The sequence below is a fragment of the Ammospiza nelsoni genome, chromosome 12 (genome assembly GCF_027579445.1).
Source record: "Ammospiza nelsoni isolate bAmmNel1 chromosome 12, bAmmNel1.pri, whole genome shotgun sequence".
Classification (NCBI taxonomy): domain Eukaryota; kingdom Metazoa; phylum Chordata; class Aves; order Passeriformes; family Passerellidae; genus Ammospiza; species Ammospiza nelsoni.
In genome coordinates this window covers 15,806,449-15,834,349 of record NC_080644.1, presented here as the reverse complement: position 1 = coordinate 15,834,349, position 27,901 = coordinate 15,806,449, and the positions used below count along the sequence as shown (strand labels likewise).

Below are 27,901 nucleotides of genomic sequence, written 5' to 3'. Positions count from 1 at the left end.
CCGGGCCGCGCGGCGTCATGGAGTCGCTGTGGCGGCTGAAGCGGTTCGACGCTTTTCCGAAGACTCTAGAAGATTTTCGGGTTAAGACGTGTGGGGGAGCGCTGGGTGAGCGGGGGCGCTGCGGGTGGCCGGGGGACCTTGGCGGGCCGGCGCTCGTTAGAGACTCGGGGCGGCGGCGGTCTGGTTGCGGCGGGGCTGACAGTGGTTCTCGTCTCCCCGGCAGTGACGGCAGTTAGCGGGCTCATCATGGTGCTGCTTTTCTTCTCGGAGCTGCAGTACTACCTCACCAAGGAGGTAAGTACCGCCGACGGAGCGGACACGGCCCCAGACCCCGGTGCTGCCTCCGACTCGCGGCGGGCAACCCTTCAGGGTGGCCGAAGCGCCCTTGCCCCTGCCCCCGGCGGGCCTCCCCCCTGGGCTGCCCAGACAGCAGCTTCGCCCAGCATAGACCTGCGGTTCGCGTTATTTTTCTGTGCCCTGTCCGGTCGCCGCGGCGGTGGGGGCGAGCTGCCCTCCCCCTTCTGTGGCGTCCTGCCAGGACGGCGGTACGTCACGCCTCCTGCGAGCAGCCATGCCAAGCCAAGAAGGGAAAGCAAGCGCTGAAGCCTTGTTCCCTCCCCACGTTCAGAGATCCCCCAGTTATTTAACAGCATTGCAAATGGCATGCGCTGGGCTGTGCAGGGCAGTGGCTTAGCTGTCTCGCAAACCTCTTCTGTCTTAAAAATCAGCTCCTGGGCCAAAGCACCAAGAGAAAGGGGCCTTTTGATTTGCTCACAAGTAAAATGGGACTGTTTTTCCTTTGTTCCCAGGTTCATCCAGAATTATACGTTGATAAATCAAGGGGAGATAAACTGAAGATCAATCTAGATGTTATTTTTCCACATATGCCTTGTGCTTGTGAGTAAGACTTCTGAATGGTGATGATAATTTTTGTCCTTGGCAGGGACTCAAGAGGCTCAGTGTGCTCATAACAAATGTATGCTTATAGATCACTTTCCTTGTGCACTGGTTTCAGATTTGAGCATTGATGCAATGGATGTAGCAGGAGAGCAGCAGCTGGATGTAGAGCACAATCTGTTTAAACAACGCTTGGATAAAGCTGGGAATCGTGTAACTCCAGAGGCTGAGAGACATGGTAAGATGCTCTTCTACCTGTCCTCGTTGGATGCTCTGTTAGTGTTTCCGTTGTATGCCTGTTCTGAGATTTGTGGGAGCAAGGTGACAGCTGTAGAGTGTTTAAATGCCACAAAGTCTTGAATACCTTATAGCATGCAGATCTATTAAACTACTCTTACACTCAGTATTTTTGCAAGAAAATCTTTGCCCAGTCCCTCTGAAACTATGATAAAGACCTATGCATGCATTTGAGGAATAAAGTTGCACAGTTGGTGGTCTTTTGAGATTAGAAATCAAGCAGCTGTTCTTGCAAAATTTGGCTTTAAATCACAGTGGGTGAACAAATGGGACTGTGTGATTCTAGGAAAGGCTCCAGTGACTTAACTTTTAAGCCTAAACTTGCATTTTACTGCATTAACTCTGTGTGTGTTAATGCACACCTGGATAAATACATGTGAGTTGATCTATTGTTTGCAAGCTGTAATAAGGGATCCTTGGCTACATAAACCTCTCCTCTACATTTTTTATATGTTATGACTCATCCTTGTTCTTTGATACCAACCAGAAAGGATTCCGACAAAGCATTTTTCAGTCGCACACTATTACTATTTTGACTTTTCCTTTCCAGAACATGAGTTACTTGTTCTATTTTCTGGGAGTCAGTGTAGTTCTGAGTATCAACATGAGCAAATTTTTAGCTTTGTATCACTTTAGATTTAACATTTTGTTGTTGACGCTGAAAGGCTAAACTAAGGCAAGAGCTGAACAATTGGCAGGCACAAGGGTTTCTCTGGTTGTCATGGGAATGTGGTGATAGTGTTCTTACTGCTATGTCACTTAGCAACCATCACAGGTTGTGACTTTAAAAATTATTATTTGGGTAAAAAAACTATTCTACATGTTTTTAAGCAAGTCCTGTATTGCTCATAATGTACTGGTTGGGTCTACTTTAGATGCTTTAGCAAAGCCTTTATGCAAGCAATGTCTGATGCTTCAGCAAGGCTTACAGATAGCCAGTTCTTTCCATGGAGGCTGTTCTTGAGAGGACAAATACTATGCTCCTTCTTGGTTTTGCTCCACACCTCAGCAGGCTACATACATACCATTTTAGGTGGATGTTGGGTGCAGGATGTGCAGTAGCACATTGTGTGCAGAGTATTCATTATGCATAGAGCAGAACAAGAGTACAAGACAGAGTTTCTAGATGTGTCTCATCACTTTGAATCTTGTTTTGTCTTAGAGCTTGGAAAAGAAGAAGAAAAAGTGTTTGATCCAAATTCTTTGGATGCTGATCGCTGCGAGAGCTGTTATGGGGCAGAGTCAGAGGACATTCGGTAACCTTTACACTTTTTTCCTATCTTCTTAGCGCTTGAATCCTGGTATGTTATATGCATATTTTTTTTCCAAATGTCTATGAAGGTCTGTGCAATGAAATCCTGCTCTCAGGCACATGTTCAGCGATAAGAGCTATTGTGGTTTGGCTATGTCTTTGGAAGCTGCACTCAAGATTGTTGAGAAGGTGCATCTGTAGGTTGTTTGGATTGTCTACGTGCCTGTTTAAGCAGTACAAAACTTGTATCTCAGCAGGTGAGAGATTTTCTGGGCTTGTTTGGTGTCCAGAGCAGAAGTGTTTAAATTATTTCACTGTTACACGAGGTATCTTGACGTAAAACCTGGTTATGCCCTGGCCTTGCCTTCTCACTGCTGCTGGTGGCATTGTTTCCTTACAGGAGAAAAGACCAGACATCTATGGTTCACACAAACAACAGGCATCTTTTCGTATTCCTCATTCCTCCGAACAGGAAATCACTGTAAGAATGGATCCATGATAGTCCATATAGGTTCTGGACTAATTTTGTCTATTTTTGGCTCAGTGATAACTTGGTTTGTCCCATCTGTCAAGTTGTGTCCTTTCCCAGAGATGTTTTCATCTTGAGGTATTCATAACTGCTGCCTTCAACAGCAGGAATTCGTTCAACATGTCCACCAAAACATGAAACCAAGGAAGAAACCTGGGGTTTTTTCTGGTAACCAAGTATTGTCCACAGGTAGAAAAGTACAAAGAAAGTTTGTAGTTAAGCCCCCCTTTAGCCCAATGTCTTGGCCTAAAAACAGAGGAGAGGAGCAATAGAAATAGGCAGATGCTTTGTTCACATGAGGAAGTTCCAAACTGCTTATAACTGGGGGACACTGATGTTGTTTTTGTGATAAATTTCTTTGCCAAGGGATGCCTTGGCTGTGTAAATGGCCAGGCAGAGCCCTCTTTGGACTCCAGTCCTGTATTCAAAGAGTGTGCATCCTGACCTCCAAACCTCAAAAGGCACATCAAGAAGATCATGCTTATTCAGGACCATTAGGCCACTTTCCAAGGTCCAGTCCCCAATATTTGTGTTGCTGCTTTGTTGAATCCTGTCAAGGATTCAAGTCCTGAGCTGGGGCATCTCGTCTTAATGATAAAGATGGTAAGATGGTGCTTGTGCTTTTTGCAGGTGTTGTAATACCTGTGACGATGTCAGAGAAGCATACAGGCGGCGAGGCTGGGCCTTCAAGAACCCAGATAGCATAGAGCAGTGCAAGAGGGAAGGGTTTAGCCAGAAAATGCAAGAGCAGAAGAATGAGGGCTGCCAAGTGTATGGTTTCCTAGAGGTCAACAAGGTGAGAGAGAGCTTTTGCTGTGAACCTGCTGCATGATGGTGAGGACTGTGAAAAGGCAGAGTTGGGACATTCCTCTCCTTTTCCAGTTTTAGGTGCTTACAGTACTATCATAGAATAACCTCTGGGGTCAGCTACATCTTTGTGCTTGTCATGAGGTTCAGGAGGACAGTCAGGAAGAGCAGTGGAAAAGAGGCTAGTTCTGGTTTGTGTTCTGTGGGCTGATAGGAAGTCATGGCAGCTGGAGAAGTTCATCTTTTCATCCCACCTGGGTACCAAGTATTTTTGCTGAGATTTCTAGAGGAGGAGAGGCAGCTTCTTTTAGCTTGAATTGTTCCACTGCCCTTCCGGTTTTAAATCAGAGGCCAAAAGTGGGTGCTGGAGATAGCAGTAACCAACTTGCCTGCAGAGGTGCTGGAGAGAGTGAAATGTTATCTTCTTTAGAAAAACAGGAAGCAAGGCTATTGGAGTTGGTTGTCAAGGCTGAAAATGCTCAGAGAGGTGGTTTATGCAAATGATGTATGAAAATACACAAGATGCACCAGGTAACTATGTAACCTGTCATTTTGTGGGTTACCCTCACAAATACACAGGTTGCATACCCAAATGCCCTCTAGAAGTCAGACCCAGGCTATTTTTCGTTTGTTTTTAACTTCAAACTCTGTTGGTTTTTTATTTTTGGGGTGTTTTTTTTTTCTTTTTTTTTTTTTTTATCCTTGTGTATTCTTCCTGGAGACCACAGTCTTTATTTCTAGAAAGTAGACCTTGTACTGTCATATCCAGAGATTGTGATTTGAGCATTATCATAGCTATTGAACTGTTATGGGACCCTCTCTCACAATATATGATGAGCAGGAAGATTCCAGGAGGAATTCTGGATGTAGGACTGGTCCAAGTGTGAGTGTCACTGGGGAAGTTTTTGGGGCCTTTTTTTAGGCACTTGGAACTTTGTGCATCTTCATTCTCAACAGGTCTGCAGTTAACATAAAGCATAGGTTTGCCCAGGCATCAAAGATTTAATACAGTGAGTGAGCTTGGTACATTCAGATCTTCCAAGGCAGAGTGCATGTGATTGCTAGTAAGTGTCAGGGAGGACTGGCGCCTAATATCCATATCCCTTTCAGAGTCCAGGATGAAATTTTACCAGTTTGTCTTTTGCAGATTTTTGGGGGGTTGCTTTGGGAGGGGGGTTTAGTAGGTTAAGTGCTTTATTTTTGCATGCTCTTCTTTTCATGGGTTTATACATTGGATCACTGCTGACTATTGTTATAAGTGTTCATCCTCACTTTATCCTCTCTTTTTCTTTGATAGTGTTTTGTATTTTCTGAAGGACCAGACAGTTCCCTACTTGGGAGTTAATTCCTCCTTTTCTCTTTTTTATGTCCACAAAATAATCTGGATAGAACAGCTGTTATCCACATCAGTATTTAATCACGGATTTCAGCATCACTGGCTGTAATGAACATGGGAAATTCATACCTCTCTTAGGATAATGTCTGCTGCTACTGTCCCCTGTGAAAATGAGTCAGTTGGTGTCTGTCTTGTGTGAACAAAATCCTAAAAGTCCAAACACCAGTACAACTGCTTTGCTTACATAGATTCAGACCATTTAATGAATGTTTATTGTCTCCTGCAGGTAGCTGGAAATTTTCACTTTGCACCAGGAAAAAGTTTTCAACAGTCTCATGTACATGGTAAAGTATTTTCTTTTCCTGTTTATTGGACCTTGTGGTTTCAAGTGTCTGACCATTTTCTTTTAATATCTTTGCATTACTGTCTGTAGTAACAACATCACTGCTTCAGTGAGGAGGACATTGTTGAAGTTTTGTTACAGTGGTTTAGAACTATCATGGACAAACAGAAAAGTGGTTTCTAGGGGTGCTGCCACATGAGTGTGGAAGAACATAGTAGAGGATGTTTCTGGGTAGTCTCTCAGTTCTGCAAAACTTTGCTGCTTTGCAGTCAAACAACCTCAAGTAAAATTTTCAGACCTGAACCTAACTACAAGTACCTCTAGAAGGGATATTTTCCTCTATTCATGAGGTTCAGAGTAAAATTATGTTGTGAAGGACTTCCTTGAGTATAAATATAGCGTGGTGAGAACCATAGTGGTAGTTTACAAAATCATGGAATGGTTTGAGTTGGAAGGGACCTTTAAAAGGCCATGTAGTCCAACCGCCCTGCAATGAGCAAGGACACCTTCCACTAGAGCAGATTGCTAAGAGCCCAGTCCAGCCTGGCCTTCAATGTTCCCAGGGACTGAGTGTCTGCCAGCTCTCTAGGCAACCTGTGCAAATGTCTCATCACTTTCAACATATACAATTTCTTATATGCAGTCTGAATCGGCACTCTTTTAGTTTAAAAGTATTGCCCCTTGTCCTATTGCAACAGGCCTTATTAAAATGTCTGTTCCCATCTTTGTTACAGTTCCCTTTTGCTGTTAGAAGGGGCTCTCAGGTCTGCCCAGAGCCTTCTCTTCTCCAGGCTCTCCAAGCCTCTCTCCATAGCAGAAGTGCTCCAGCCCTTGGGGCATCTTTGTGTGCTCATGTAGACTTGCTCCAGCAGGTCCACATCTTCCCTGTGCTGAGCATCGCAGAGCTGGAGGCGTCTCTGCATGTGGCGTCTCACCTGAGTGGAATAGAGAGGGAGTGTCTTCCCCCTCACCTGCTGCCCATACTGCTGTGAATGAACCCAATATGCAAATGGTTTCTGGATTGCCAGTGCATATGGCCAGGTCATGTTAAGCTTCTTGTCCACTAACACTCCCAATTCCATCTCCCCTGGGCAGTTCTTGACTTGTATTGGTACCGGGGGTTGCCCTTACCCAGGTGCAGCACCTTCCACTTGATCATGATGTTCACTGGGCTCACTTCTCAAGCTTGTACAGGTTCCTCTGGATGGTGTCCTGCCCCTCAAGCACATCAACCTTACTACTCAACTTGCTATTATCTGCAGATAGGCTGAGGTGCCCTCAGTCTCACTGTCCATGTCATTGATGACAGTATTAAACAGTTCTTTTCCTAACATGGACCCCACTCATTCCTGTTTTCATCTGTATATTGAGCCATTGGCCACTACCCTTTGCACGTGATCATCCAAGTAGTTCCTTATCCAGTGAAGAGTCCACACATCAAATCTGTATTTTTTTCCTTTTATTACTCACTCCAGTTTAGTCTGTACTGCTGTGGTTAAGGTCAGGGGAGAATGTGAATGTGCTTGGTGGGAGTAACTGGTGTATTTGGAGAACAACAAACTTTTGAGCACAGAAGCACTTTTGTACAAACAACAATAATGGTTTCCCCCATAATACCGATCGTTTGTAATTAAAAAAAAATATTTCACTTATTGTGGCAAAACCTCCTTTGTGTGCTTAAACTCTCATGACAGCAGCAACCTTACTACAGCCAGAATCAGCGAAGTCATGGCATATATGTTAAGGAGAAGCATGTCTGTATTACACCTCTCTGTAACATACAGGAATTCAAGCTGGCTGCTTCAGAGCAGCTACTTTGTGTACAGAGAGGTCAGGATAAGCTCGCTAATTCCATGTCCTCCAGAAATGCTGCAGAGCTGAATTAAAATTCACTCAGAAAATACAGATAAAACCTAATAAGGCCTCCATTCTGGCCTTATCATCAAGCAGTGCAAGATAGCTCGGGAGCTCAGTCCCCAGGGAGACAGGGTGCCCAAAGCTAAGCTAGCTCAAGGCTGATGCCGCGGGGCTACCCTCTAGCAAGAATGGTGATTATCAGCTTTATTAGTGATTGCAAGCTCTCTTAGGGTTTCGGCTCTTGCGTGCTAGGTAGGGGTGCCCCCGGGCTGAGGCTGCAGCAGATGGCGAGAGAGGAGTGGGAGAGATGCTGGTGGTTCCACAGAGATGGCTTTATTGGGGAAATCTGTGAAGGGTCCCAGTGACAGCTCTTCTTCTGTCGAATGGGCTAAAATACACCTCTTTTATAGGGTTCGGGGGGATCCAGATTTGACCAGTAGTGAGGGTTAAGTAACATAGCCTATAGGGTTACAGAGATAAGCTTTGGGGCAGGAGTCAGGAGACAGGAAGTTCTGTTGCTGTCTCAGCATTCCTATTGTTCAGATTCTCCATGGGGTCTTGCCCAGGTCCATGGCATTTACTACAAAAATGCAAAAGGACTGTGTAGTTACTGCCAACCTCATCCACTCATTTGCTTGTTCCTGCTGGCTGTATCTGATGGCCTTCTCTTTGCCTACAGAAAAAGAGTGTAGTTGCTTCCTACTGTCTCCTTGCCCATCAGCATTTCATAGGCCTTTCCTGTACAGGGCTCAGGGCATATCTTTCCCTGCTGAAGAGTCACAGCATATGAAGCTGGTCATTTGTGGACACCAGTCAACCTCTGAGCTTCCTTGCAGGATTTCTCTGAACCTCTTTCAGTTCAGCTCTGTCTGAAGGTACCAGACTGCATCCAGAATTGTGATCCTGGCTAAACATGAGAAGCAGTGGCCTAATGATTTTCTTCCTTTTGTTCTCTCTTGCTTTCCTAGTTATTTATAATGTGGGATTTTCCTTTTTACCCAGCCTTTTCCTTGGCAGTGTTTTCATTACACTAACCAACAAACAAGGAAGTTTTCCAGACCTGTAAGGAAAATGGACTGCTCAGTGTATGGTTGTTTTCTTGTACATGACTCACTGTAACCTTTCTTTCTAATCTTTTGGGTTTTTTTCTTCCCTTTAATTTCAGGTAAAGAATTTGACTAGTGTGAGAGGACAGAGTTCTGTGAGGTATTTCCAGAACTTGTATCTCGTTTGGATCATAGTTCCAGACAAGAATTAAAGTGCTTGTGGTGTTTGATTCTTTCAGTAGGGTCTGCTTTAACATGCAGTCCTGTTAATACATTTAACAGAATGTCACACAGGATGAAGTTGAAAGTCTAAGAGAAGTCTGAATATTCCAAACTGTTGTTGTAAGTCACATTAACAATTCACTAAATCATTTTACCTGACCTACTTGATGCAGAACTCTAATGACTGACAGTATTTTTGCTTTTCTTTCTATTCCCTACTGATATGAATCAGTAGATAATATGAGGATCACGAATATGAGTAGTGTGGAAAGTTCAGTCCACTGCACCATTCTTCTTGCCTCCTATTGGAGTCTGTACCACGTTTGTACAGCTGATTGTTGGATTTTTATTTTGAGGTGGCATTGAAATACTGAAGCTTGCATATCAGCTTTTCAGTTTCTTGCATTGTTCCTCTCTTTTTATGCTGAAGTTCCTGTTGTATCATACATCTCCAGCCAGGAAATGGACATGGGCATCACTGTGACTGTCCCAAGGGTCCTATTAAGCAGCACTTTGTAGATCTGACTACAGATGTAATCCTGATCTGAGCTTCTGAACTCTTGTTTGCTTGGTGTTAAGATCTTGAAACTCTAACTTCTTTCCTAGGGAGAAGCAAGTTGAAATGGCTTTATCTCAGAAAGTAGAATAAGAGGGGCTGATACACGTGGCAGCACTGTGTAAGGTGCAATTTCATTTCTGTTTAGTTATTTAACTTCAGTTATATATAACTTTATTTGCGTAAGCTCTGTGTTCTCAGCTCTCCATTAGAGACTGAGCACTTTACTACTAGTTAGTATTTTATCTCAGTTTTCACCATTACTATGTTTTAGTGTGTATTGCTACTCATTCCTAATCTCAGGTCATCAGAATTGTCCTGTCTAGGATGACTCACATGGCTGATTTTATGCTTTTGTGCCATCTAAAATGGTTAATTGCCTATTAGCTGGTGCATAAATACCATGCTTGAACTTCTTGAACTGGTACTTGTCTCTGTTCTTCACATCCTGTGTTCCCTGAGAATCTGAGCTGAATCTTTGGAAATGTGTTGCTTTTGAAGCAAGCAGTGATGCTGCTTTTCATTCCAAGTTATTGGAAGCATTTAAAATTGGTCACTTTAGGCTTGCACCATGATGTGACAGCATCAGTGTCAGAGAAGACCTCCAACTCTGGAATGTCATAGTGGCTGCAAATGGTCATTTGTTGTTCAGTTGCACTAAGAAATCCCAGATCATTAGGAGGAGGATTGAAAGAGATTGTGAGGAGGGCTGAAGCACTTCCAATCAGAATTCTTAAACTGAAACAAGTAGCTTTGGTTCTCCTGCATTGAGGGAGGCCAGAATCAAACATTACCGATACTTAGAGTCTTCTGTTTTAAGCAGCACAGCCTCAAGCCCTGCTTATTCATTTGGTTCTTGCTGAGGTTGGGGTTGCTTCACTGTTGTCTGTTTAGACTTTGAATCCTAAACTGAGATTTTATGTTTGGTTCATGCAATGTGCTGCAGATTTTGGTGAAGTTCTTTCACTTTTGTGTCTGCAAGGACAGCCTCCACCATCAGCTGGGCCAATTTGTGACTCTGAATATTGTATCTGTTTTCTTTTGCAGCAATTCACATCTGTGGTCTTTCCTTCCTGTCTCAGAGGAAAGAGAAATGATTGGGTGATTTAGCTGTTTAACCTCTGAGATTTGTGCTTCAGGGGCTGCTGCCATGTCTGTCCATGCCTGTACAGCAGCAGCCATCTCCTGCTTCATTGGCAGTAGTTGAGAGTGACTTTCCTGCCTGTGGAAACTTCACCTACCTAATGGTAGGCTCCTGAGGAGAGTGACGTTATCTATATCACTTCCCATCTTTCTTGCTCTGTTTCTTATAGTCAAGGGAAAAGGCTGAGGGTTCTCATTCCTCCTTTAGATTGTCTTTGGGTCACTCTGTTGCTGAGGTGCCATCATGTTGTCATATTGTGCCTTGCTTTTCTCTGTGAAGAGAAATGTGGCTACACCATCATCAGTACTTTTTAGAAAAGACATTGGCAATCATGCTTTTTTGACAGCCAGAGAGATTTTCAGGATTATTTAAAATGTCTCATTAGACTCCTTCGAGTCCTTAAAAAGAAGATGGTGTTGGTGGCATCATTCAGGACATGCTGTCCTGAAGACACACTCTGAATGACTGTGATAATTTCTGTGGATGAAGCAGTCTGTATGTGGTCCAAATTCTGTGGTTTTCTTGCACCCTACATGTCAGCTGGACGAACAAAGTTATCTTTGAAGATGCTGTTTTTGAGAGATTACCATTTGTTTTCATCCTCTTTTGTGGTGATAGCTGTGGAAGGAAAAAACACAGGTTTGCTGCTCTTTCTTATGATGATAGTCCTGGAAAAGGAGTCTTCTCCTTGGAGCCACCAAGCTTTGCCTAGAAAGGTGTGAAGCTTTGTTAGCTTTCTAGGAGTCAGATCCACTGGTCAGTTGTACATCCTCATTAGTGTTCTGTTTATGTATTTAACAAAGGGCTTCTTTCTTTCTCTGCTAGAGCTTGTTTGACAGCCAGAACCTATTTGAACTCATTCTTGGACGCTGTGGATGACCCCAAATAGCCTCTTATTTACATACTTTTTAGTGTTTTGATTAATGAATTGTGAAAAGCTACCAAGTCTTTGACTGCAGACTGATTGTCATTTTTCAAGTCCCTTGGCACCTTCCCAATGTCAGCCAAGAGCATGTCACACTAGCTCCTTTTTCTGCAGAGACTGCAGTCTCCTTCTCTGTTCCTTTCCTATAGCCCAAGTAGTTGTGGGCTTGTTACTATTGCACAGGCCTCTACAGGTAGCAGTTACTTATCTGAGTTCTTCTCCTGCCCAACAACATACTTAAAAAAAAAATTATGTGGGACTCAGTCTCCATCAGGACACCCGTTCAGTGTGGGAAGATCCAAATCCTCTGATCACCTGTACACGATTCCTTCCATAGAGGAGGTGTGTATGAGCTCATTCTGACTTCTGTCCCAAAGTAGTGTCTGTTAGGGAACTGTTTTTATCCCCATACTGAATACTGAACACTGAGAGTCTTACTTCATCCTCAGCACTGCTGAGGACTTTTCTTTTTACCCTAGTGACCTCTTACCAGAGTTTGGTTGTCTTGGTGCTGAAAGATGCAAGGTCTCACCCATTTATGGTGGACAAACTGTTTTCAAGTTATAACAAGTCTGTTTTGGAGACAACAGAAATAACATTTTCATTTGTCACTTTGCTATCATCCATCAGAGCTCAAGTTGCTCAAGTTGTACCAGTTGTTGGGAATGCTTAACATTTGTCAAGTAGCCCTCTGGAGCTGCTTTTCCTTCTCCATACCAAAAATCATACTATTGTAGAAGCCCCAGCAGAGATGTAGCTAAGGGGATCAAATTGCTGTGGGAAGGATTCAGAGGCCCATACAACTATAAGGCTCTGTAAGCTTAAGACAGTTACTGATTAGTGCTAAATGTATATACTACACAGTGTTCAATACAAATGAACAAGCTTTTGAAACAAACAAAAAAGGAGTTTACCTCGCTTGAGATAGGCTGTTCAAACATGCATTTCCCTGCCCCCAATCTTTCCTGGTATTCACCTTTGTCAGGATCTTGCAACAGAATGAACAAAATCAGCCTCATGATTTGTTATTTCTTCTGTATATCAGGTGGGATGAAAATAGCACAGGACTGATTAAGAATAAAGAACCTGTTACACAGCTTTGAATGTTAATATGTTGTAAATATAAACCTTGGGTGCATTTCTGAATAGCTTTGCTCCTAAAATTATCTCTCTTATCTTATGACTGAAAAATAATCTAAATATAACCAATACTGTTGTTTGGCATGCTGCTTTGGAGTTCACTTAACATATACGCACATCCCACTGTGTTTTTCCTTTTGGTGATTAATTACTGCATTTTGAGTTCTCTGTTACACTTTAAATGATTGCTTGACCGTATACCAGTCCTTTATCTGTCTAGGGGGTGATTTTATATGGCCTAAAAAGCACATAAGCACAGATGTTTCTCTTCCCCTTTATGGTATGAACTTTAAATAGTACTCTACCTGAATCTGTTTGTAAGGATATGAACATTTCTCTTTTCTCTTCTACTTTACTTGTTTTCCCAGTGTATGCTGCTGAGATTAGGTGTTGCTGTATCCTTTTTTTTCCTCTGGACTACAGAACTAACATGATTTTTGTTATTTGCTGAGCTCATAAATCTCCTTTGGAAGGAGCTGTTGATCTAGGCTGGGATTTGAGAAGGTTTCCAGGAAGCTAATAGGAGAGCTGTGCCAGGTCATTCTTCTGTGGTAAACGAGGTGGAAAAGGTGGAGAATCCTTGTCTTAAATGATTTTAGTATCCCCATGTTGGAGATAATGTTTTGACAAATGTTTAGCTGCACTGTGCCGCTAATGTGCTTGAGGGGAATGTGCTGATATGTTAGAGCAACTTCTGCCTTTTCAAGTCAGATGAGAGAATTATCTCACTTAATCTCATTTGTACAGCACGTTAGAGAATATGTCCTGAAATTTCATGTACCAAGACAGCTGATCTGTGAGTAGTTTGTAGGAACTTTTACAAGGGTTAAGTAAACCATTGGATTTTTCTATGGGTAATCATGGCAGTTGCAGGTTGAGATGTGGTGTTTCAAGTCAGTAGCATCTGGCAGAGAGCTCAGAGTCTCAGCTTTGCTTAGCCGCAACATTTTCTGTGTTGCTCCCTGCCTCATTCCCCTCTTCACAACACATCTTTATGCCACTTCCATCTTCCTGCCACTGTGCTCCTGTAAGATACTTTCCTCCATAAAATTTATCCCCACTTTGAAAAGTGGTGTCCTATCTCGCCTTGGAGCAATGTGTTTGGGTGGCAGTCTTCGGTTTTTTGGAACCTTCACATGTTTATTGACAGAGTCCTGAATGGCTGTAAGTGCTGTTAATCCTCTTTTAGGGGTTAAGAACTGAGTTTTGTGAAGTCCAAGGAGGCTTTGTGATTGTCCAGGTCAGAAATGCAGGATGGGGAGAATTCTTCAGATAGACAGCATTAGTTAAAACTGTGTTACTAAAACCATGAACAAATCTTGGTTCTATAAAGCAGACAGAGTTCTTGACAAACTTAAGATGTTTAGCAGGTATCTTTATTTTGCCTGTTAGATGTGGTTAAGGAAATGAAAAAAATGTGCTTGTTTCTTCAGAAATAAGACTCTTTGGTCCTAGCAGACTGTCTTTTAAAGATCTTCTGTTCTCTTTCCTTGTCCTGTTCCTTATCTTAGCAGGCTTAATAGCCTGCTGGTTTATGTTAAGCTAAATGTGTATCTGCAACGTAGAGTATGTACATATGTGCTTAGAATAATCATCGGTGATCAAGGAGAAATAAACCTGCGGGATGGTGGAAGACTCTTCTAGAAACTGAGCAGCTCTACTGCAGAGTTGTGAATCACTTATTGGAGGGAAGTTTTATAAAAACTACTTTGTTGTGGAAAGCATAGCAGAGCATTCTGGGGACATTTTTTTTTTTGGTAGCCATAACTAATAATAGGGGTCACACACAATGTAAGTCTAGTGTAACATGTTAGTTAATGTCTGGTCCTTCTCAAGTGATGCCCTGGGATTTCTTTGGTACTGTGCTGTTCCTGTAAGTTTTGTCATGCTCACTAGTCCTCAATACAGCTTCACATGTACCAACACATGTGACTACCCAGGTGATAAATCTGACAAACATCATAATCCTGCAAAGGGTTCTAGGAGCACAGCTACCACAAGGATCATCCCTCTCCCTCCCTGTGCATCACTATGCCAGTGCAGCTGTGGAATTAACCTTACTTTGGAGCTGTTCTGACTAGAAGAATAGCCTCAGATAAAGCAAGACTTGCATTTCAGCCTTTTACAGAGTCTGAGATGGCTCATGACTGAAAGGTGGGTGGGATAGGAATGAGCTGAGGGACCAAAAGATGGTGGGACAAAGAAAGTTTTATTCCTTTGGTGGTATGGAATCATAGAATATTCTGAGATAGAAGGGACCCACAAGGATCTTCACGTAGGTCCAGTTTAAATGCAGACCCATCAGAGCCAGGATCTCTGTGGAACTTTGTTATAACTGAAGGTTAGCCAGCTAGTGTCTGCACAAAAGGCAGCAAGACTTGACACTTCACTGGCAGCTAAGGCACTGAACTCTTGACTTAAGTGCACATAATAAGTGCAACATGAAACAGCCTAGTGTTGCTGGTAACTGTTAAGAATAACAGAGCATAATGCCAAGGCCACTTCTCCTTTCTTTCTTTCCCCTGCCCACCATCACATATAATTCCAAATTTTTACTAGGAATTTCTTTTTTAAAGTTTATTCATACAGTTGTCAGCACAGGAACACAAACCTGCGTGCTGTCACTGTGCTAGTCGCAGTGACAGGTCTGCACTCCAGTCAGAGATAGTAAAAGGAATATCTGAAGCCAGTGCATCTCTGAGCTCTTTGAAATGCAGACCCATTGACTTAATTCCAAGTACAGCAACCTAGTCTCTGGGCATTTATCTGCAAGAGGACCTCTCCCTTCATCAGAGGCTTAGGAGGAGTGTACTTTAGCATTTCCTTTTCTAACTGTACATTCTCTATTTTTCATGCCTATCTCTTTAGGTTTAGTAAGGGTTTTATATAAATACAAGTACAGCTTCTGGTGGTTTACTAAAAAACGTTAATTGAAAAAAAGAGTTCACAGCACACTTAAGTAGATGTTTTAAAGGAGAGGCTAGTTCAAATCAGATCTTTAGCTTTGCAGCTGTTGTGGTTTGCTACTGGCCAAATACCAGGCACCCCTGAAAGTTATATGCTCTCCCTCTCTTGCTCTCAGCTGGGCAGAAAGGGGGGAAAAAACTAAGGGCTTCTGAGTTGTGAGATGAGGACTGAGAGAAAACACTCTTAAGGGCAAATCAGGTTCAAATTTAAAGGTATAAAGTAAGTTTCTTATTAACAGAGTCAGAGGAAGATAATGAGAAGTAAAATAAGACTTTAAACCATCTTTTTCTGCCCCCAGCTGTTCCCTCTTTCCCACTGACAGTGCAGGGAGACAGGACATATTGGTTTTGATCAGTTCGTCACCCAAGATCTTTTTCTTTTTGCTCAGGGAGCGGAGTCTTCTGCTGTAGCATGAATCCCTCCCACGGAGAAACAGTCTTCCAGAAACTATTGTGGCATGTCACTTGTCCATGGGGTGCAGTCCCCTAAGGATAGTCTGTTTGAGTTTGGAAGCAAGGGCCCTCTATCTCTGGAGGCAGGGGTTCTCTCTCTCTATTTGGGCCTTCCACTGGATCACATCTTTCTCTGGTATCCACCCACTCTGGCAGGAGCACTTTTCCCATGGGCTGTGAGTGGATCTCTACATCCCCCATGAACTTCGTGCCTCACAGGGGACAGTTTGTTTCACCATAGTCCTCATCATGGCTTGCAGAGGAATCTTGGCTTTAACACTTGGAGCACCTCTTCCCCCTCTTTTTCCACTGACCTTGGTGTTGCCCTGTTGTTGTCCCTCACATGTGCCCACCTCCTCCTCTTCTGTGACTGCAAGTAAAACTGGTGCTCATAGGTGCTTTTGATAACGAGTTCTGCTAATTCAAAGATTCCTACAGGATCCCACAGCTCCGAGAGGTCAATCTCATCGAGGTTCTGTACCAGAGAGTCTCTCACCGTGTTTCTGCTGCTGGCCACGCGGCCCCGCCACCGCCAAGCGGGCAGTGACGGCCACCACGGCCCCGCACTATTTAACCCCTCTCTTCCTGCGGGGCCTGGGAAGGAGAGGCTGCTGCCACTGCCCCTGCCCTTCTTCCCATGACACGGCTGGCTGGGGTTGGCCAGGCAGTAGAGGCTTGCCACGCGCTGCGCCAGGACAGCAGCAGCCGTGGCGCCTCACCACCCCGGAGAAAACTGCGCATGCGTGTTTCAATTTTTCTTAACTGTGTCATCACAAAGGCATTACCAGCCTCTCTAATTGGGCCAACAGAATGTCCATCTTCAGAGCCATCAGAGATTGGCTCTGCTGGACATGGTGGAAGCTTTTAGCAGCTTCTCACAGAAACTACTCCTATGGCCCTCCCTCACTACCAAAAACCAGGCTGTGCCAAATCAACACAGCAACTTGTCTCTTGTGCTAGGCTCTCACGGGAGCAGCATTTCTAATCATTGTTAATAATGTAGCAACACTTGGTGATCTGACTCCATTAGCTCCTAAGGTAATAGCCCACAATTATTGAACTGTGTTTTACTTTGCTAAATTGAAAGGTGAAGTCTGCCTTCCTGAGCACATGAATTTACCTGTTAAAATGGCCACAGGCTCTGGCTTCTTTGAGTTCATTGTATGACTTTGGATTAACCTGGTAGGAGTGATACTGAAATGGAGTTGCAATTTAGATTTTCATCCTGAGACTGATGCTCCTGGTATTGCATAAAGTCATTTAAGTAGCAAACTAGAAGATAACCATTGCCTCCCACAGATTTTAAAGATAAGCATGTATATATTGATTGTCATCATAGTTATAGCAGTACCTTACCTACTCCACTGCACGAAAGATAATTGACTAAGCCATCAAAAGAGTATTCTTAGTACAAAAAGAATGGGAAGATGTTGGAATCCAAAATGCAGAGAACTCTCAGAATTTTGGGCCTGTAAGCCGAAGGTTAGAATTAAACACAGGATTTGATCTGAGACCCTGGAAAAGGTTTCCAAACTTAGGTGCTGGGAGCGAGAATGTGGATTTATAGTTTAAAGCAGAGACATGTTAAGCTAAATAGAAGACAGTTTAGAGTTTTGGAGTTTAAGATACAGAAAAAATAAAAGTAGTTACAAAGGTAAACAAGAGGTTTAGAATGCAGTACTGTAGGTTTTTGTCATACATAACATGATTGGCTAATAAAGTTTACACTGTAGCATGAGTCCATAAGACAAAATATTTAAGGATTGGGTCAAAAACATAAATATCTTTGTTGGTAGTGTTTTATTGGTCAATAAATTCTTTAAAAGTCTTGTAGCTAGAGGTCTTATGACCTTCTGAGCCATGCAGGGAAGATGTGAGCCAAACTCACCCTTCCTGCCTATGTAGAAGATAAGAAAAATAAATCGCATAATCTAAAAAACTCAGAGGCATCGTCTTTAACTCATTCAAAACTCCTTCAAAAATCCCCATACCATATCTCTGCCAGATCCCTTCTAGGGGTGTGTGGTGCTGCCAGCATTGTCACATTGCTACATGTGGGAAGGGCAGAGATGCAGGCCAAATTCCCCAAATCCCAACACTGTTGACAATCACTGTGGTCCTACTAGTGGTTTGTAAATAACCTGCTTGGACCATTCCCGCAAAGACTTTTCCTTTCCTAGTATGTTCTCTGGACAGCAGTAGCAAGGCTGATAGGCAGAGTGCTGAGAGTTACTAAGATGATGATTATTTTTAAGGGCACTTGCATGTTATATTAAAGCATGTGCTCTGCTCATTTGTTAGTTTAGATCTGTTGTGCCTCTGTGTTTTACAGTAGTGAGAGAAGTTATGTGTAGCTAACAGCAAAGCTTTCTTTTCTGACCTCTGGGGTCTTTTTTTGCCCTAGATGAAGAATACATGCAGGTGAGGATTGAGTACCTAAGCTGAAGTAACCCCAAATTAAATTTATTTTCTTTTATTCTAGTGGTGGCTCTGTGTAAGGAGGGGTATTACAGCAGTTTTATCTGTCACACACCCTACTATGCAAGCAAGAGAGAAGCCCAGACAATTTTCTTGCCATTTTAGATCATGATGGAAATAAAGGAGCTGCCTTATTGCTAGAATATGGGAGGGAGATATTATTGCTATGACAATGTGAGATATATTGTTAACTATTTTTCTATTACAGTTCACGATCTGCAGAGCTTCGGACTTGATAATGTAAGTGTTTCTACAGCAGTGTTACAGTTCTTTTAGTCTATTTTCCTTCTGGATTTCCCTCCCATTGCCACATTAAGATCCTAGATTGCTGCAGATTTGGCTTTATGGGTCTAAGCAAAACCTGGGTTCTGCTTTCACAGAGAGTTCTGAAATACATTCTATGACATTTGCATGCTGCTTGGCAAACCTGCGCTTCTCTTCCTGAGCCTGCCTTTTCCCTTAATCTATGCTTCACAGTTTCTTGTGGTTAATATTGTCACAGCTGCTTCTGGATCTGTTGGAGTTTACCTTGTGCTGGGAGGAAAGCAGACAATGCTCATACTTATTCCTCCAAGGCAGCTGATAGTATGTGCTCCTATTGCAGAGAGAGGAGTGGGTGGGAGAGCCTGCTCTGTAGATGGGAGGAAAGGGCACTGAGATCTGTAGATTTCAAGCAGGAGAAGGAGAAATTCCTTGTCTTGAAATCTCCAATGAATAAAAAAGAAGAGCAAATGTTTTGGAGTTTACAGTTGGGATGCAGGGAGAAAAGGAGCACCTGTCTCTGTTCTAGAGCCAGGCTCAGAAAAATATACCAATAACGACCTTCAGGCCCCTTACCTTACCCCTCATGTGCTGTGCAGCTATTTGAGTTATTAGCATTTCCATTTCAGATCAATATGACGCACTATATCAAACATCTCTCATTTGGAAGGGATTATCCAGGCATTGTGAACCCTCTGGATGGGACAGCCATCACTGCACAGCAAGGTAAAAGACAGCTGAAAGAAGTCTCTTTTTAAGTGTCTGTATTAATAAGTGTTAGAAGAGAACAGGAGCAAAGTTCTCAGTTTCAACAAAAACCCTGACAGTGTTATGTGAAATATGACTCCTCCACCTTTTGCTCATTCTGGAGCGGCTGTCTCCATTTGCCTGGAAGAAGTCTGCCAACATGTTTGGATTCTGTGACCTTTCTAATAGGTATCTCTTCAGCATTCGTGAATGCACAACAGCAGGTACAGTGTATCATTATTAAAGGCCTACCTCAGATATAGTTCAAGGAGAGCCCTGTCTAACTACTGCTTACCGTGAGAGAGAATGAGAAGATGCAAGGTAGACAAAAAAGGCCTAATTGGTAGTTGCTGGAGAGCTATGGTGTCTGCCTGATCTTGACATACCCAACAGTAAGAGCTTGAAAAGCTGCAGTGAAGTTGAAATATTGCTGATCTTGATAGCTCCAGATTTGCTGGCTTGTGAGACAATTTTTTCTTCATGCTGCTGCTGTGCTTAAGTTTATTTCCACAAGCCTGCTTTTCTATGAAAGGTCCTTTACATGCCATTGCAGAGGGGTTTTTTTTTAGATCCACTGAAGCCTGAATAGTTTTCCTTTGAAGGTAATTGGAACTGTATGTAATAAAGCTTGGAGAAAGAAGTAATTTGCTTTGAAGTGGTGATAGGATTGTTAGTCCTACCTGAATCTGTTCTTTAAAGTTTTCTACCATTGATTTTGATCCTTGTACCCAAATCAGAGGATGGTGTTTGAAAAAAAGTACAAAAAATTAAAAGGTATCATAATGTTCAGTATGATTATGATGCTGTAGTTATTCTATGAAGTAACAAACTATCTGAGAGGGAGGACCTGTAGCTGACTGGTAAATTTCTGCATAAGCTCAAGCTTTTCATCCTGAGCCTCAGGGAAATTTACCTCAGTTGGTAAATTCTTGAAGAATTTGTTCTGAAGAGATGCTCCAGTAAAGAAGTAGAAGCAGTAGATTGCAGGTCAAATTTATGTTTATTGCAGCTAAATATACCATATGCAAGAATTACTTCTGCTGTAGAAATGGATGGATAGTCTTCTCTAGGGAATTCCATAGAAAATAGCTTTTTTCTTGCATTGTGTTATCCTTAAGAGAACTGAAGGAACAGGCTGGTCTGGGGCAACAGAAGGGATTCTTCTATTTTTTTCTTCACTGGTCCTGATCTTCCTTTTCATCTTCTGATACAATAAATGCCATGCTTCTACAAGAATAAACTGCAATGTTAATTGAAGTTGATATGAGATACTCATTTAGATCTGAGGAAGTTTTCTTAGGGCTATGTTGTTAAGACATTTTTCTGGACTAGAATTGAATTTGCAAGAAGTTTTACTGGTAAAGCTATAGCAAGTTTGTAGAAATAGTTTTTCTATTTATTCAAGGCCAAAATGCCATGAGTTTTGGTTTTGGTGGGAGCAGAAATGAAATTCACTTTGGCAAAAGGAAGGCACATTTCAGACATTTACTTTACTGTCCTTGAAAACCTCCAGCAGCTGTTGTGCAGAAAGATGTTCCCTGACAAGCTGAACAAAAGTAGTTTGTGTCTACCTGACCTGTCAGTGAAAAGCTTCCAGCTTATGGCTTTATATTAATTGTGTCTCTCCCTTTCTTTGCTTATAGCTTCTATGATGTTTCAATATTTTGTCAAAGTGGTCCCCACTGTGTATAGGAAAGTAGATGGTGAAGTAAGTACCTTTTTCCCTGCTACTTTGACAAGTGGAAGCCTTCACTTTCTTCTCATATTCTTGATGCTGACAGCAACTGTGGATCCAGATGTGTTGCCAGATGTATACCAGGGGCTATATTGTACATTCAGTACTTGGAAACCCCAAGTGTGGAATTCGGTAAAGAAACCTGGATAGTATCTTTCTCCACTTGGATTGTAATTTGTGTCAGATAACTTAGTAGGGATGATAGAACATAATTTTATTTTACAGAAACTCAGTTTAATTGCTCTAAGAATAGGGCTAGTATGAACAACATGTAGAAGAATGGCAGGGCACAGAAGAATGCTGAAGGTTGATCTTAATTTATGTGAAGACAGGCTATCTCTGTCTTTCTCTGATCTCCTGCCTCTATATATTATTTTCCTTTTTCTCACTCTTGATTATTTATGGCCTTTTGCTATCAGTACTGTCTCCTGAAGCATGCTTGGCAGGACTGCATTTTGGTCCTGCAGAGGGTGACATAGACTCAGGGTTGAGAGGGACAGCTTATGCTATTGTGTGCCAGCAGAGACCAAATAGTCCAGCCTGGATGTTATGCTTCCTTCATACCATGGGCTAGCTGCAGCTTTAACTGGTAGCCTATAGTAAAAATAGACCTGATAGCAAATACCTGTTCCTGATAGAGCTCTGATATAGCTCTTGAACTCTTTCTAACCACTGTCAGGTTGCCCACATGGGCAGGGCCACGCTGATGTGGTTCACTGAACGCATGTTTTAGTAGCCTTTCCTATTCCCTGTTGGCAAAATAATGTTTGCTGTGTTTGTTTCCTGGTAGGTGGTAAGAACTAACCAGTTCTCAGTTACACGACATGAGAAAATAGCAAATGGGCTACTGGGAGACCAGGGTCTGCCTGGTGTCTTTGTGCTGTATGAGCTTTCACCCATGATGGTGAAGCTGACGGAGAAGCACAGGTAAGAGACATTTCATTCTATTTTGTTCATTCTTCATTGATTTTGTAATTTTGAATAGCTTGAAACTTCATTGTCATTTAGACATGATAGTGCAAATGCCTGAAATTCATCCAAGCCCCTTCCCAGCCAGTGAAAAGGAAGAGGTGCTTACTGGTGCCCTTCCTCTCTGTGTGAACTGTGGTCTGGGTTTTATCTGTTGCTATGTATCAAGATGGGAAAGTGGTGCGAGGAGCAGAAGTGTGATATGATGGTTCTTGGTTCAGACTTCTAATGGGAAGATTAGATTTACATAGCATACCCATTTTACCAGCAGCACCCACATAGTCCAACTGGTCCCTTAGTCTGAATTTGCTATCACTTTTCTACATCTTCCAGCCAGTGTGGAACCTCCTCTTCTCTCTGGGTTAATGGCTGGCAATGCAGCTGCAGGGAAAGGGAAGGGGTTGTAGCTGTCCAGTCTTTGAGGTTCATAATGAGGGGCAGAAAATGTCTATATCTTAAAATGTATTAATGTGTGCTTAGGATTTAATTAGTGTGTTGTGTGACCCTCCTGTGCATTCTCACTGGGTAGGAATGTCTTAGAGATTGAAAGCCCATCTTTCAAGTTTATAAATTCAGTACTTCTTTTAGTGCTGATGACTAAAAGTAGCAGTGACAAACTCCATTCTGTAGCCAGTAGGAGTTAATTAATTCCTTAATTTGAGAATTGTTAGCTATGACTATTTAGGGAATGCATACTTATATGGTATGATGAATATTATTAGAATTATCAGTTAATTGTTACATACCTGACATTGGTATCTGAGCTCATGTTGGTTGTTCAAATTCTAGGTCCTTTACTCACTTTCTCACTGGAGTTTGTGCCATTGTTGGAGGCATATTTACAGGTATTGCACCTTTCAATCATTTTGCTTTCTAAAGTGTAAATATTTACTATCTTATGCTTTCTAAAGTCTGCGTGTCTAGTAATAAATCTCTGTTTGATTAAGAGAGGTTATTTCAGCCCTTGGGAAGTGATACATGTTCTGCAGAGCCACAGGAGTGGCATCAGACTGTAGCTAGCACTGGAGGCTTACAAGATGCTGTAGATAATGTAGACCTATTACAGCATTTCATTTAATTAGACCTGTAGACCTGTCATAATATTTCATTTTGATGCTCTACAGGACATTTTGTTTTCTAACAAAGCTGTTCTTCACAGACCATATGAAAGTGTCTGTACTTGCATTCTTGGCCAGCTTGGGTCTGTAAGTAGATACTTGTTTTCATGTGGAATCAACGCCAGTTAAGTCTGTGAACCCAGGTTGCCATGGGCATAATATATGTCTGAGAGACATCAAACTGCTCCCAGACATAGGACCTCCAGCTAGTATTCTGCAAGGACTAGATGGGGTCTTTTGAGAAGAGGTTCAGAGGTTCCTGCAGATACATCTGAGTATCTGCACTTCACTCTCAGTGCTGGCATCTGGAATAGCTAATCAGTATCTGCTCAGCTCTGTGCATGGGAGCAGCCTTGGTGCAGCCGTGCTCTCCAGGTAGTAATCCAGAGTGCTCATAGTCAGACATGTGGGTGTTAAGGGCCAGCCTGAAGATGTGGTCAGGGACCTGAGAAACCAGTTTCTGTGTCACATAACGTCTGTATCAATTATGTATATAACATCATACCTTTATCTGCAAGATTTCCATCATCTGAGGTGTCACAGTGCTCAATTAACCTGATATTGTTAAACAGAATTTCTGTCTGCAATAAATTTTATCCTATTCATCTCTGAATTGAAAAGTCATTCAGAAATTTCTTTCATGACAAATTCAAGTGCCCGTTAGCACTGACTGGGTTTGACAGCCAATTCATGTTTCTGCCATGCACCATGCTCAGACTCTCTGTATTCTAGAGATCAAATCAGCTAGTGGCCAGTAAGGTCAATTACTTCTGCCAGCAATAGCGTGGCCAACAGGACCAGGGCGGTGACTGTCCCCCACTGCATACTGGTGATGTACCTTGAATCCTGAGTTCAGTTCTGGACCCTTCATGACAAGCAAGACATTGAGGTTCTGCAGCAAGTCCAGAGAAGAGAATGGAGCTGTGGAAGGAGCAGGAACATAGGTTTGAGCAGGTGGGGGTGCTCAGCCTGCAGAAAAAGAAGCTCAAGAGGGACCTTCTTGCTCTCTACAACTGTGTGAAAGGAGGTTGGAGCCAGATGAGGGTCAGTCTCTTCTTCTGACAGGGAGAGGATGAAAGCAAATGGCCTCAAGTTGCACCAGGGGAAGTTTAGATTGGATATTAGAAAAAAAAATCTGTCATGGAAAGGGTTGTCTGTGGCACAAGCTGCTCAGGGCAGTGGTAGAGTCACCCTTCCTGGAGGAATCTAAAAGATGTGTAGATGTGACACTTAAAGACGTGCTATAGTGGTGGGCTTGGCAGAGCTGGGGGCAATTGGACTCTATGACATTAGAGATCTTTTCCAACCTAGATGATTCTGTGCTATTCTAAAGTCACCTCAGTGTTCGTGTAACCATATCAAATTGATTCCAGAAATAGAGATAATTTCAGGGCAAAACAACCACACAAGAGTTATCTGAAGCATGATAGACCAAATATTAAGTCCAAGAATATAATATTATATAGTAATAAAAAGAGGATTCAATTCCCATTTTAGCTGCAGTGCTTTATATCATATTGAAATGTCTTTGTATACAGCCAGGTAATCATTTACTTATTCCTTTGATTGAAGTTTTGAATAAAAGAAAGAATATGAAGCTTTATATATTTTCATTGAAAAATAGCTCCCTAGCAACCTCTGTGTTCCTTCCCTGGCAGGAACTCAAGGTTCCTATCCTGTGAAAACCTTGGTTGTCTGGGGTTTGTGGTACAGTAGGCCGCTCTGAGTTTTTCTGTGGTCACAAACAAACACTGAATTAATAGGCTTCTTCAGGGCTGGAGAGGTTTGAGGAAAATACTGCAGAAAGAATTAAAGGTAGTGGTTTGTATTGTTTTGTGTCTGGTAGGTGTGCATTGCTATCTCCAATAAAGGGCATCCTTCAAGGCCATCATATGGTACTTTTAGAGTTGATGTGAAATGAGCAAGAAATGGGAAACAAGTCCTTTGCATGCTGAATCAAGGCAACAAGTGGCGTAAAGCACATCGGCTTCCTCTCCAAACTCTTCTCAGTCATCAGTAAACATGCATGATGCAGCCTGTCTCTTTTATTTCTGGAAAAGGGATCTTTTCTAGAGAAGCATGATCACCTCTGTCCTGTAGGGTGGGTCTTGTCTGTCCTGAGGAGGTGAGGACTTTACTGCTCTGAGCGGCAACAGCAGCAGCAGAACCTTTTTCTGTCTAACGGACGTGGTATTCCTTTCCTCTGACAGCAGGGTTTGTGTTTTCTGTCTTTGGGAGTTGTTCTGTCTTTGAGGCATGTCTGACTTCATTGCTTTGGTTTTCTCCTTTAGTTGCCGGTTTCATTGACTCCTTGATCTATCACTCAGCACGTGCCATCCAGAAGAAAATTGAACTTGGGAAGACAACATAAATAAGCAATGGCATCAACCCATTTAAAAACAAACAAACCAAAACCAAACAAACAGACAAACAAAAACAAACAAAACAAAGTAACCCCCACCAGCCTCCAAGGAGAACTGAACAGGTTCTTTGAAGCACAAGTGGTCTTCTGAGAGTGCACAGGAGAAGAGGTTTGGAACTTCCACATGGCCCTAACCACTCATATGCCCTGGTTCTTTGGCCTTAGTTTGTGGATGGAACAACTTGAGCCTTGCTGCTATATAAAGATTAGCTATCATATCTGGCTCTGCAGGCCCTACTCTCACACTCTTTTTGTGTCAGTCCATGTTCCTCCAGTTCTGTTCCCATTCCCTACAGAGATGCTGGAGATACTGTATTCAGTTTGCCTCTAGGAATAATGTAGTTTATTGTCAAGAGACCTGTAATGGATTGAAGTTGCCATCAAATAAGCTTTCTAGCAACACCATCAGGGATTTTTAATTTCTCCATAAAATGTTTCTGGGTATGCTGATGCTGTATGTCAGACCTATTCAGCACATAAAAATGTGCTGAATCCCATCTATTGCCTTCCAGCCCTCCTGGAATGCATGGGGCGCCTAAGCATTTGGGATGTACTTTCTGTGCTGGGGGAGCTCCCAATTGTTCGTCTTCTGAAAGTTGCGAGTTGATGTTTCACAAAAAAAAAGTTGTCCAGAATTTTAATTGATTTTTAATTGGATTTTTTTTTTTCATTTCCCCTTGGTATATATTTTCAAATAAAGTCCATCCTCTCTTGTTCTAGTAAGTCACATGGAAGAATAATTAAATTATTTTAACTAGTCCTGATACTAAATTGGAAATAAGAATTAAAAGACACATTGCATTGTGGCAAAGTATGTAGAGATTGTGATGATGATGGGGCTTTTTTATTTTAAATGATTACACAAATGAGTAAAGTGCTTGGTATCTGAAACTATATTGGGAGAAATTTGAAAATAATGAGGAAAAAGAACTTGTGAATTCTTGCCTATTGGATGTAAAACAGACCGATTACTCTTAAATCTCAGATCTGGATTTGCTTTGGTATGACTCTAATATTGGTCCAAGCAGTTGAACAGGCACAGGATCAGATACTGCAGAGAGAAAGCTGTTTTGCAATTTATTTTGAAGCAGGTTTTGCTAGGTGGTTGGGGTTTTTAATTAGTTGAACTTACCTATAAACCAGAGAGTCTAAAAACTGTTTTTTCAGCTGGGGAGGGAAGCAATTTGTGGTGTGGGTAAGGAAAATGATAATCTTCAAGCAAGAATGTTGAAAAGCAGGTTTGTTTTAAATGTATTTTTACAAAGCTATTTAATGAATCCAGTGGGTCAGGATCACACAGTACTACTACAGGATGAGGAATAGAACACAGTATCTGTATGTTTCTCAGGATCAAAAAGTGACCTGAACAGCTTCAATTGCTCATCAGTGCATGTCAGCTTTGTAACTAAATTTATAGGAATAGTAGGAGAGAGAAGATGAAAGGAAGTAATGCAGCAAGAGTAACCCACAGTGAAACAGTTATCATCACTGTTTCCTATCTAGGACTGGCTTATCCTTGATAGGAAAGCAAATTGTTTGTAAACTGGACAAGCACTGGACATTATTGCCCAGAGCAGACCTGAGGACCTAAAGAAAGGTGAAGGGAAGGTGAAGGTGCAATACTTGTACTCATCATGGGATACTGCAAAATGTGGAGAGAAGAAATCGAAGACACTGAAATGGAGATTCTATGTAGAGAGACAGAAAATTAATGAAGCTAATAGTTAAGTAATACAGGCTTCTGCTATCTGTAGGGATGATATGAGTCCAAGAGATCTGGTGATTTTAATAGACTGAAAGCCCAAGTGACTAAGAACCATGATAAAGCTGAGTCTGAATCAAGGATGTTAGTGACTGGAAGTGATAAAAGAAATCCTGCTAATCCTGCTCTGGAGGACAAAAACCTTCTTTAGGGAGCTCAGTCCCCAGGGTCTGCAGTCTTGATCTGCAGGGGGGTCATGTTCTGCAGGGGTGCCTTTTCAAAGTTGTAAGGGGTCAAAAAGCAAAGGAAGTGGTTGTTCATGTTTTTTCAAAGTTTATTCAACATAAGATCATTTCAAGTGTATTTGATTCTGTTGTCTTCTGTCACCATGTTTGATTTTTTTTCCCTTTTTATTCTTCCTTGATGCAATTTTAAAAATATTCCCTTAGTTAAGGACTGTAAAAATAAAAGTCTTAGTAAAAGACTGGGCAGGGTGAGGAGGGCGTCTTCCTTTCCTAAGACCAACTACAGACCTCCCCCAAAAGCCATCTGTGGGTGGAAATACCAGCTCTGTCATGTGGACAGCAATATTTGAGCAGCTGCTGTCCACCACTGGCTTCACAGCCCTGCTGGGCCACACACAACAGCTTACAGGCTCCATGCCCACTTCCAGCCCCAACATCTCCCCTTTGTCCCTCC

The 27,901-nt window shown here is 42.2% G+C and overlaps 1 protein-coding gene across 1 annotated transcript; it reads left to right on the top strand.

Annotated features, from left to right (window-relative positions):
• On the top strand, positions 1-27,684 carry ERGIC3 (ERGIC and golgi 3). The gene is made up of 13 exons (XM_059480767.1): positions 1-105; positions 224-294; positions 810-897; positions 1,016-1,135; positions 2,357-2,450; positions 3,606-3,771; positions 5,405-5,462; positions 18,457-18,488; positions 19,139-19,235; positions 20,900-20,964; positions 21,782-21,918; positions 22,750-22,805; positions 25,370-27,684. Exons 1-13 carry the CDS (start codon positions 18-20, stop codon positions 25,447-25,449), a joined length of 1,152 nt encoding a protein of 383 aa, XP_059336750.1. The 5' UTR covers positions 1-17; the 3' UTR covers positions 25,450-27,684.
• Positions 27,685-27,901: the final 217 nt, after the last annotated feature.